This window comes from Tachypleus tridentatus, chromosome 10 (assembly GCF_004210375.1).
Source record: "Tachypleus tridentatus isolate NWPU-2018 chromosome 10, ASM421037v1, whole genome shotgun sequence".
NCBI lineage: Eukaryota > Metazoa > Arthropoda > Merostomata > Xiphosura > Limulidae > Tachypleus > Tachypleus tridentatus.
The window spans coordinates 31,031,284-31,043,841 of record NC_134834.1 but is presented as its reverse complement, the minus strand read 5'-3'; the positions used below and the strand labels follow the sequence as shown (position 1 = coordinate 31,043,841).

Here is a 12,558-nt window from a genome sequence, read left to right as displayed (position 1 = left end):
TATACATTCTTAAATGAACTCCAAAAACTAAAAGTAAACTAGAAAAATTTAATTTTTATTTATGGTAATGACACAGAAAAACAATACTGTAAAAAATTTGTACAAAAAACAAGATATCTGTGAGAAAATTTGCAGTCTCTACTAAATCTTTCCATGTTTTGTAAATGTGAAAGTATCATCAACTATTCCCCTTAATTTATTCATGCATCAGATGCAAATTAATGAAGTTTTTTTACCAGCTAAAGCAGGCTGTTTGAAACCAGTGCTTTCACGAGGGTTTGGTGGAGAGCTTGTTGCAGGTCGTTTTTGTCCCGCAGTTTGTGGACTTCTTGGAGCTGACACAGATGCTGGACTCTCTGCATTCTGTTTAGATTCTAATGAAGTTGGACTGAGAGGATGTTCTGTTTATGGACATATGACTTAGATTTTAGCATAACTGTACAAATTTTAGAAATTTTAACATGTTCAAATATGACTAGGGTTAACTTTATAATAGAAAATGTAGTTGGAAACAAAATAACTTTTTTAACACTGACAGTATTAACAAGTTTGTTACAAAATTAACAATTTATCACCTACTTGGTAACTAAAAAACAAAGAAAACTTGAGTTGAACTTCATTATAATTCAAATACATAGTTGCAAATCAAAAGGTGATACTAGCCCATTTTAATACACTACACACAATATTAGCTGAAGTTGTGATGCACTAAGTTATTGGTAATTATGCATTATTTCAAGTGACATGTATAAAAAGCCATCAGAACTGCTTCGGAAACAGCCTTTAGTATTATGTTGAATTGACAAGAGCTAAACACATTACAAAAAGGAACACATTGGCTGCCACTCATCAGGAAAGTCTATCAGACAGATTTAATTAATTCTGGACATATTTATACATACTATGCAAAATATGATAATTTGAGTTACAACTTGATCATAGCTTTATCAGCCCAGACCAACCAGGAGTTGGTCATTTGACTGGAACTTAATTAGCACAAAAAGTGTACACAGGAGGTTGCATAAATAGGGTTTCTATAGTTATGCTTCAGTCAACTAATCTATCATCATATTGACCAACAGACTGAAGTACCTAGGAGGTGCACTAGATGCTAAATATGAGGCCTGAACATATGAAACAAAAATTCATCAACGAGCATGTGTTGATGTGGGGACAACCATGTAGATGCTACGATACTATGTTGAACTGATGGCAGCAAAGGAGTCAGACAACTCCATCATGATGTTAGTTTTCCTGCTGTTATGGATTTGACTGTCAAAGGAATCTTACTGCTAAGAAGTAGTTGAATAACACAAAGTGTAGGACTTCCAGCATTCTGGTAGTTTTACAGAAATAGACTTTTGCTCTTTCAGTGGTATATGGCTCCTTGCTACACTGGTTTTCAGATAATGACATTGGCTGAATGGCATGGCCAGTTCAGAATTGAATCCTATCAAAAGCACTTTGGGATATCCTAGAAAAATCGACTCAGGTTTTCAGAAAGTATGGCAGGATACTCTGCCAGTAGTAAGCCATGAACTTCTGTTGGTCAAAAGGGTAAAGGCAGTCAGGTCCACTAACCTAATATTAATCATGGACTCTGTATACCTATCACCTGGCATCTGGATGGTTTTACACTTCCAACCACAGTATGTGATAAAGCAGCATTATTTTACAATTAATGTATTACACCCTTACTTGATATTTTAAGTGTATAAAAATGTTTACTTCTAACAAAGCTTTACGTACATTTTTCATATTCTTAGAATGCAATAGACAGTTTTATAAAACAATTTAATATAAAATCTTAAAGACAATGCTATACAGACCTTCAATTAAAACAATATACTTGTTTTTACTTAAGTAATTTCCTAATCTTACTTCCAGTAAATAAAATAAATTCAATAGAATTTTTCTAATGTTTCCTTTCAGGCAATCAGAATATCTATAGGATCATTCCAATTCTGATACGCTTTCTATTTCCACAAGACAATACTTATACAAACATCTATCCAAAATATTTAAAATTAAGTGCTCTCAGAGCAATTCTGGTGCATTGTATCCTGTTAAACATTCACCATTTCTCCTCAGTAAAGGGGTTATCTACTCTAGTTCATCACCCATTAACAAAAACATAGTTGAATGTCGCATTCACTAAGGTAGTAAATAACCATATTATCACCAACATGAAGTCAGCCAAGTTGCAGCTCAAACTTGAAATTTTTCTGCTTTCAGAATAAAACTATTCCCTCTAGATCAACGCATTTTTATCTCAAAGATATTGTGTCTGTTTACATGACATGTGGTTGGAATAGCTCCATGCAGGTGTCAAAACATGTCTGAATAGCTGAATGAAGAAAAGTCCAACAGTGTTTTCATTCAAGTCTTACAGCTCCTTTTAGGATAAAGGGTGGTCTGCTGATTGCATTTTTGATATTGGATAGCAAATTATAAAGACAGATTTTGACAGAGTCTATATTATCTTTACCTGACAAATTACTGTTTTCATATGGGAATGATTCCTTGGAAGCAGTTGTAACTACAGTTCATAGTACATGTGTAGTGGAATGTTCCATGGACACCAGCCAGTGAGAAAGTTGCATTGTAATTAAATGTTGAACACTTTGCTTATAAAACATTGAAGAAAAACTTAGAAATTCAGGAATCTGCAGAAAATTCATGCTCCATTTATTTACACTACACATCACACTATGAAGTATCTGTGCAATGAAGGTTGCATATGATGTTTCCATGATTTACTTCAAAAATCACATACCGTAAATTCCAGCGTATAAGTCGAAAATTTAACACCAAATTTCAAGTTTAAAAATCCATCCTCGACTTATTCGGCGGTGACGTTTTTCATGACATGAATTCTAGTAAATTCAGATTCGAGAAAACCATCGCAAATCAAAATTATATGATATGATATATAGGTATTTATTTATAAAATAGTAAAATACTAGTAATCCTACTCAACATGAGATCGATCAAACACAAAGTCCCATTCCTCACCATTCAAATGGTCATCGTAAGGATCCTCTTCTGGAATAATGTCATGCTCCACTGATGATGAGAGGATATCGTCATCCTCTTCCCATAACATATCATCCTCCGTACCGTCCATCGCATTGGTAATTGAGCATTTTTTGAATGAGTTGACAACGATTTTTAGATCAAAAGAGTCCCAGGAATCTTTTACCCACTGACACACTGTAGGCAAAGATGCAGCACGCATATTTCCGGCAGCAGTGTAAGTTTTTTGACCCGATGCCATCCACTCATTCCACTTGGTGCGCATAGAATCCTTAAATGGTTTATTTAACGATACATCCAGAGGTTGCAGTACAGATGTTAATCCACCTGGAATCACCGCCATATCCGTTTTTTTTCGATTTTAATGCTTTTTTCGTAGTATCCGTTAAATGTGACTTGAACATGTCCCACACTAACAATGATTTGGGTTTAAGCATGGCACCTGGCCGACGGGCCCACTCTTCGTTAATCCATTTGACACATCCACTATCGTCCATCCATCCTTTTTCTTGTACATGAACCACGACTCCTGGCGGAAACTTGTCTTTGGCATCGTTTTCTTTTAAATATTATCATAGGCAGCAGTTTCTTTCCATCAGCGAGGCAGGCCAATACAACGGTGAAGTGTTGTTTTTCGTGCCCTGTGGTCTTCACCAGAACTGTCTTTTCTTCTTTTTTGTTAATTGTAGTGTTGCCGACGACATCAAAAAACATGGGTGTTTCGTCCATATTTCCAATGTGAGCCATATCGTATTCATTTCGTTTTCTTTGATTGATGTGAAGGTCTGGAATTGCGTGATCTTGTAGTCTAAATCTTTCGGTAGCTGTTGAGCAATTTTGTCTTTTGATGAATGACCAGATCATGACGATGCATAAAACGAGAACACCAACTGACTGTTGCCTTAAAATCCATGCTGTCTTCTTTATTCTTAGCTGCCCATTGTAAAGCTTTCAGTCGGATAAGGGCTCTTGTTACGATTCTGCCACATTGACGTTCAGATAACACCCATGTCGCTATTTCCTTCTCTAATCTTGGCCATTTTTCTTGATTTTGACCACGATTTGCACATTTGGTTAAGGGCAATTCTTTGATAGTGTTTTCTGCCTTCCTCCAATCTCTGACCAATTTTTCACTTATGCAATAGTGTCGAGCTGCTGTGCTGTTGCTACTGTCTTTGGCTGCTTGAACGACTTTTATCTTGAATGCTGCATCATATTTCATCCTTCTTCGTGGTTGACTGGACATCTTGCTTGTTTAACAATTTATAATTATTTAAAAATTTGTCACTGAAATTTGTAACTGACATTTTGAAACTGGAAATTGAAACTGGATAGACAGTTAAAATTCATTCAGAGCCGATTGGTCAGCTAATTTCCTAGCTAAGCGTAGCAAGGTTAGACACACCAGATAAAAGAAAATCAATAAATTTGTCTAGACAGGAATACCGTAAGGTGCATAAAATGTGACACTTCTTCTTTTAGTGAAAGCCTTATATGTCGAGCAAGCATGTCATGTTGGCCAATCAATGCAGATTTCTCACTTTACTTTGGCAAACGAAACGTCACGTGAGTGAAAGTGCGGCGAAGTGCATGAATGAGTCAGCAAAAATGAATTCTCAGAACATGTAGTGACAGAACTTTTGCTCTCTATTGTAAAGTGCAAATCTGTTATTTTTATGCCGACCAGAGGCGAGGCGTAGCTAGTCACAGCGGATAATAAGAATTCTTGAAAATGGCGCCGTCTGACAAAGTCTGCTGATGACGCAGTTGATTATTGAATATCACTTCCTTAGCTACACCTCGCCGCTGATGCCGACTGAAATATTCCGACCAAGCGATTTGAGCCAGAGAAGGGGGTCGACTTATACGGCAGGTACATGTCAAAATCATGATTTTTAGGCCAAACTTATAGACCTCGACTTATACGCCACGTCGACTTATACGCCGGAATTTACTGTATGTGCATGTCTATAATTTGTATGTTATAATACTTCAATAACCTTTTTCTTTAAACAAAACAGTTCACCAATTTTTAAAATAAACAAAATTATTATTATAATCTACTGTACAACTGTTAGGAGGTTGTATCTGATTCTGCATAAATATTTTTAACTGAGGGATAATGAAAATTCTACAAACGTTTTTAGAATTCAAATGTATCATACAAAATATTAGTATATGATGAAAATGTCAGATAGTAGTACATAGTTCTATAAAGTTAGAACGATTATAATCAAAGCCTGCTCCATACTGTATCACAAAAATATACTAAAAATAATGCAACCAGGGATAAAGTGATACCTTAATCTGTTGCAATTATTTACAAGGTAAACATACATTTCTAATTATGAAAAAAATAGTTTTGAACTAAGGCAGCACATATATAATTGCTGTAAACTGTTTAGTCTCTTAAATTTGAACACTTTTATTTTAGTTTCACATACTGACTGCCATAAAGTGTGCTACATCCAATTGTTGCTGTTGAATGGGTGGTTTTTGGAAGGTGGGCAAATTAAGCTTTTGGACCTAAAAAGTAAACATACTGTTAAGATTTTTTTTTCTTATTTAAAGCATTATTTTATGTGCTAGAAAAATTTCTTGTTTTTAGATCAAAACAGTCATAATGTATTAGGTCATCACACAAGTAATGTCAGAAAATTTAATACAAAAAGTACATCATTTCTTTCTTTGTAGAAGGCTTTAATGAATAAAATATGTAGTATGACGCGTATTAAAATGTTCAGACATAAAAGAAACTAACCCAACTCTACTTTTTCAGACCATTAATCAAATAAACCCTTATGAAGATGGATGTGTCCGAGGAGCACATTAAGCACACAATGTTTTAAGAGTTTAAAAAAAGGCAATAGTGCAGCAGAAACATTCAAGGTGTTTACAGTGCAGAGTCTCTTGGTAACAGAAAATGTCAAAGGTGGTTTCAAAAGTTCAGATCAAGTGACTGCAGCACAAGTGATGTGCTACGTTTGGGTCGTACTGTTGAGTTTAATGATGACTTGCTGTATGGAGCTGAGCCTTAAATACAGGACTATAGTCCAGTCCACGTATGGAATAGGCACAGTGGTGACAGTGCCAGAGCAGATAGATTTAGCTGCCGTGTCTGCAAACACATTCCCGTGAATACCAATGTGGCGTGGTATCCAAAAAACTGGATAGAAGTAGATGTTAATGAGAAATGGACCAGTCAGTTTTGAACATCAACATGAAGCAATCCTGGGGCCAGTAGAGAACTAAGCAAGTCAGTATAAATAGTGCAGTTGGAGTACTGCTTAGCTTAAATACGATCCAAGGCAAGTTAAATGGCATACAGTTCAGCAGTGAACACAGAAGCTGTAGAGGGAATTCTGCGTACAACCACAGAACCGCAACAAACCATGGCAGAGTCCAATGAGTCACCCGATTTGGAACCATACGTATAAATTGGAATGGAAAGATTGTTCGAAAGATGTTCAGTAAAGAAAAGACAGTATTTCCAATTGGGAGTATCTGCTTTTCTCAGATGACTTAAAGAAAGGTCACATTTGGAGACTGTAATAAGCCATGGTGGGATGGGCTGACCAGTGGATACTGCAATGTTATCCAAAAACAGACCCAATTCATCCAATTGTGCCTGGACGCAAAGGCCAAAAGGAGCAATGGCAGATCATCTGTTCTGAAAAAGTATGGCCCATCAAGGAAGGGAAAACACAACCACTAGCAGGATGCTTTGGTAAGGAACGAAGTTTCATGAGATTCTATGTATAAGCTCTGAACTGGGGAGGTGCAGAAAGCCCCAGTGCAGAGTCAAAGTCCTTGATGATGAATGGGGTCCAGCATCCATAGACCAGTGATCCATAGTAGAGTTTTGATCGAATAAGAGCATGATATATCTTAAGCACAGATCTGCTCCCCAACTGGTGGTAGAGGACACGGAGGATGTTCAGTGCTCTTGTGCATTTGACCCATAGCTGCTTAATGTGTGGTATAAAGGTCAGCTTATAGTCAAAGATAAGCCCCAAGAATTTGGTGTCAGGGACCACAGGCAGTGAAACTTAACCGATACAAAGTTGAGGATCAGGGTGGATACCCCGTTGGCAGTAAAAGTGCATGCAAACGGTTTTAGAGAGAGAGAGAGAAATTAAAGCCGTTTGCCCTGGTCCACTTCAGTACAGGATCGAGGGCAGTTTGTAGTTGCCACTAAATATATCTTATGTTCGACGACTGACACGAGATGTGAAAGTCGTTGACATAGAGCCCATTTGCAACAGTGAGGGAGTTTTCAGTGATGGCATTAATCTTTATAATGAAAAGTGCAACACTAAAAAACACAGATCTGAGGGACTGCAAGTTCCTGCAGAAAAGTATAGAAAAGTGTTGAACTGGCACAAACTTTAAAATTTCCTGTCCATTAAAAAATTAATAAAAATGAGTAAATGGCCATGTAACCCATACACACACACACACACACAACCATACGTCCATGTTGTGTCACAAGCCTTCTAAGTATCAAAAAATATTGATACAAGATGTTGTCGTTTGAGAAAGGCTTCTGATTGATGTTTCAAGTCAAAGCAGGTGGTCCATGGTGGGGTGTTGTCATCGAAACCCACACTGAGCGAGAGGAAGTTGTTTGATTCGAGAAACCAAACAAGACTAGCATTAACCATCCTCTCTAAGGTCTTATAGAGACAGCTCGACAAAGTAATTGGACAGTAGTTTGAAGGGATCTTGGGATCTTTCCCAGGCTTTCAAAAAGCTAAGATAATAGCCTGGCACCAGGCATTAGGAAAAATATTCTCCTGCCAGATCCGGTTAAAAACAATCAGAAGAATATCAAGAGAAGCAGAAGATAGATGGCACAGCATGTCAGTGTACATCATCTGGTCCAACAAATGTACTGCCAGACCACTGAAGGGACACTTATAGTCACAGAGACAGTCAATTTGAAAAGAAAGAGGTGAATGCTCTGCCCGAGTCTTGATGGCCAAGAAAGTGGAGGAACAGAAGCTTGTGAATCATTGGCAGAAAGTAATTAATAATGAAACACATTGTTAAATAACACTGAAAGCATTTGAAATACTTCCTCTTTTTCTGAACCTGAAATCAGACATTACTTAAGAGATGACCTGATAAAACCTTCAAAATATTATCTATTTGTATTTGGAATTGGGGTATTTTGTAAATATTTAAATGAGCACTTTTGAAACTTTAATTTACACAAATTTAAAATGAGAGTTAGTCTGTATTCTTCAGTAATGAAGAACAAAGTGCTTATTTCTCAGAATGTTACTTTGACAGGCATGAAATACACAAATATGAGTAGTACCTTGTAGCTGGTAACCTTTGAGCAAAACTAGGTGTCGTCGATCTTTGGCATAATTCTTGTTAACAGCAAGTTGTAAATCCCCACCTGCCTAAAAATGGAAGTACAAAATTTTTATATATAATACTAAAAAGACACTGGTTACTGACCTACTTATGAACAAAACAAATAGTATCAGGAATAAATAAAATATTTAAACAAATCCATTTATATAACCTCAAACATAGTTTCTGTATTGTAACAGATTGAAAATCTAACAAAATATGCCAAAAGACAACAGGGTTATGATGTAACCTAGTGCATGTCACAATATAAAAATATATATTTGAAAAAAATCTTACCTTTTCATATATCTTAAACAGTGCAGGAATTTTTCTTGGTGAGAGAATGCTTAAATTAATTTGCCTCTAAAAGTGAGAAAAAGAAAAAAATTCTTCAAACATAAACGTACTGAAATTACAGATCATAATAACAACATTCATTAAAAGTGTAAAAGACTAAAATTAATTATCTACAATTTACTAAATGAAAAGGTATGAGACAGCGTGTGTGATCAATCAAAATAATTTGAAATTATTTTGAACAGCAAGAAAATTTCAAATAATAAAAAGAGGAGTATGTACCGTATTTTCCGGTTAATAAGCCGAATCGCCGAGGCCAATTTTCAGCTCTGAAAATGAGGGTTTTTGCTTATTACCGCCCAATAAGCGGGCCATTTTAAGAAGTGACAAGTTTCTTCAAAATGATTTCTTAGTCTCGTTTCGACGTCAGCATGCATGTTGTGTGTGATCATTGGCGTTCTGTAGTAAAGCAGAACGTGTCGTATTGAGACAGAGATGGAATCAATATGTCATTCGTTATTGGCTCCACTCACTGTAATTAGGTAACCAATGAAATTCCAGAAACAACGTTTCACTGTAGTCTTAACGTGCTTTGCTGATGGGACAAAATTACCGCCTATGGTAATTTTCAAAAGAAAAACATTTCCTAAGAAGAAGAAATTTCCGAAAGGAGTGATCGGCCAATAAGCCAACCCCCAAAAATCAGGTCCAAAATTTAGGGCCAGAAATTCGGCTTATTAGGCAGAAAATACGGTATCTTATATTCCTTATAGTATTAATTGAATGTAACAATTTACCTCTGACATTATTGATGCAAGTTGTTCTACCATCAGGCCAGAATAGGGAGGGTTTTCCAAAGCTGGGAGATTGTATGGTGGAGAATTACAGATCAGTATACAATATTTCTGTGTGGTAACCCTAAGAAACAATATTACAACAAAAAAATCATACAGAATACAAGAAAAATGCATCAAAATACTCAATTCAGAGTAGGATACAGTAGGATTTAAGGCAGGTATCACATTTCCAATGAAATGATACTAAACTTAGGATGCAGCAAGTAAACTGATGGGAAAGTAAACAGTTGTTGATACAAAATCATATTAAGAATGATTTCTTTTTATATATATAAATCTTTCTTTTATTGCCACTATTTCTCAGAGGTTATCAAGTAACTACTTGATGTTACCATGTTTCCAAGAACGACTTGATGCCATCATGACATCACCAATATCTGTTACTCAATACACGAGGTGGGAAACAATACAGTTTCAGTTGAAATGCTATTTATAACAGTTATAGTTAAAACAGAATTTCTAATAAAAGCCTTTTTGAATACAATTTACAGCTGTGATAACATGCTACTATAATCAAAAACCAAGTATATAGAATAGTCTGAGAACAGAAAATTCTAATGTAATACTTTAATATTGCAAGTAACTCAAATGTGATACTTTAATATTCCAACTAACTCTACTGTGATTCCTTAATCTGGAAATTAACTTTAATACAAGTAATAATTCAAATGAACATGATAAACTTCATAAACTTTCAAATTAGCATTAAGCTAACACTACAATAGTAAATAGTAACTTACCCTGGATCTCTCAGTGTTTTAAAATCATCAAAAACCTGTAGTGCTGTGCTTAGGCCTTCAGCTATATTACTGCAAGATTCTCCACCACCACCAATAAAGCTGTTTAACAAGATTGTGTACGTTTGTTTCAAGAACCATATATTTGCTACAGTTTGTGCCTAGCTAAACAATATCAGACTATTTTAGGTATCAACAATGAGTTGCCAAAAGAAAGTGCAATAGAGAACAAGTTATTTATCTTCACTATTCATACCCACAAGTGAAATTACTTTGTTACTTAAAAAATACTTTCACACACAAGTTATTTAACCCATGAATATCAGTTTTATACAAGAAATAACGAAATCACAGTCAACAGTATATACTTCCACATGAATTCTCATTATGATTACATTTTAAAAAGCACATTTCCCACTTCTCAGACTCTCATTGTTTTTAACTGTACAATTTAAATTCTTTAAGTCTTAAATTTGTGGAGACCAAGACTAAATAACTTACGACACTTTATCTAGCCAAGATATGAACTTAAAAGTGCTTGGTGTTGGAGAAAAACATGTTGTGGAAGGTTCAGGAGCACAGTCAGCTGCCATGAAAACCACTAAGGTATATAACGTACTGTTGTACTGAAGGAAAAGTAAAAATGAAATGTTTAGAATTCTGTATTTTCCATCACAATTTTTACAAGGAGAAAAAACAAAAAGGTATATAAAAATAATTTCAAAACAGTCTTAAAGGGTGCTAAACATGTGGATGAATACATGACAGAAATAGGATCCATGACTGACTATAACAATGAATGACCAAAGTGGTTAAGCACTTTTGTAATCAGTTATGTGAAGCAGTAATATACATTGAGTGTATGATCCTATGCAACCTGTCAAACATGGTACAGATACACCTGAAAGCAGTGACATACTGTTTAGATTCTATAACAGTCTACAATCTTGAACTAGTGTTAACTCTTCTTTAGAATATCAAAGTAATGATGATTTTATAGTTTTAACAGTAGATCTGGGTGGTTAGCAATATTTGATAATTGACTAAATGATAGACCCATAAAGTGATTGCATCTGATTAGTGCAGTGTTCTTCAAACCATGGTTTACATCCCCCCTCAAATATCAATCACAGCAGGTACTGCCAGCCATTTGCCTTCCTTTAGTTAACAGTTCACAACAGCAATAGTAGTAGCAGCAGACAGCCTTAGTAACCTGGTTATTATAAAGATAGGGCAAGTAGGTTGGGTGAAAATGGGAATTGAACCCAAGATGTACATGCACCCTACCCCAGATCACTGGGCTAGGCTGACTCAAAGATGAAAACTTAAATGCAAAATCAGCTACTTAAAATAATTAGAATTTGATTTATACAGCAAGTACAGAACATACAGTCCCTTATGTAGTTTTCTGCTTAAACAAAAAGCTAGTACACTATTATCCTGGTCACACAGGCACTATCAAATCACTCTGGTTACTTAGTGTTTAGACTATTTAACCAAATTCTAAATGGAAACAAGTCCGGCTTAGAAAACACTTTACATAGAAGAGCGAACTTAGCTCTTCTATGTAAAGTGTGTTTTCAGCCCAAACAAGCCGTTTTTGCATATAAATTTCTCAACAAGTGGGTTTCTCGTCATCACTGGAAACAAGTCCATTAGATATATTTTTAATCTTAATAGATAATGAAAATAGACACTAATAAAAATGTCATTACTAAATTCGTATACGTTGCTGTAAATCATTTAGCTCTAAGAAGAAATTGCCATGCAATGTCATACATAGAAACCAACTAAATTACATCTACAAAACAACTTGTATAGCAATATACCAATACAGAATCATCTTTTAAATTTTAACCTTTCGCTGCAGCTGGGACTTGCATATTGCATACATGGGAAATATATATATAAAGTTAGCCACAGTGAATGGGTTAAAAGAACTTCAGTTTTCATGTCAGCTAATTATATATCTTAAGAAACTAATAAAAAGGAATTATTTTCATTCAGTCAAACATTTGACAAAACAATAAAATTCTTTGCAACATAATCATCTGTTTATATGAAATTCTGTTACATTTGCAGCTAAAGGTTCATTTAGATATTTTATCATATAAAACATATTTGTCAAAAGACAAATTAGCTGATAAGATGTACATACTAAACAAAATTTATAGTTTTTAAAAACCAGTAAATTATATTTAGGTCAAGTTAAAAACAATTATGGCATTAAAAATAAACACGTAAACAATACTTGTCATCTTGATGTC

General features: G+C 35.1%; 1 protein-coding gene across 17 annotated transcripts in view; it reads right to left on the bottom strand.

Annotated features, from left to right (window-relative positions):
- The window catches only part of LOC143228989 (mediator of RNA polymerase II transcription subunit 25-like), a 49,203-nt gene that overhangs the window by 32,173 nt on the left and 4,472 nt on the right, over positions 1-12,558 (bottom strand). For 16 of the 17 annotated variants that reach the window (XM_076460568.1, XM_076460556.1, XM_076460559.1 and 13 more), the window contains 6 exons: positions 10,793-10,917; positions 10,295-10,393; positions 9,495-9,615; positions 8,698-8,763; positions 8,360-8,447; positions 237-401 (listed from right to left, as the gene is read on the bottom strand). In XM_076460568.1, coding sequence (XP_076316683.1) covers positions 237-401; positions 8,360-8,447; positions 8,698-8,763; positions 9,495-9,615; positions 10,295-10,393; positions 10,793-10,917 — 664 coding nt within the window. The remainder of the gene's footprint in view (positions 1-236; positions 402-8,359; positions 8,448-8,697; positions 8,764-9,494; positions 9,616-10,294; positions 10,394-10,792; positions 10,918-12,558) is intronic. The other variant, XM_076460567.1, reaches the window with a different exon arrangement.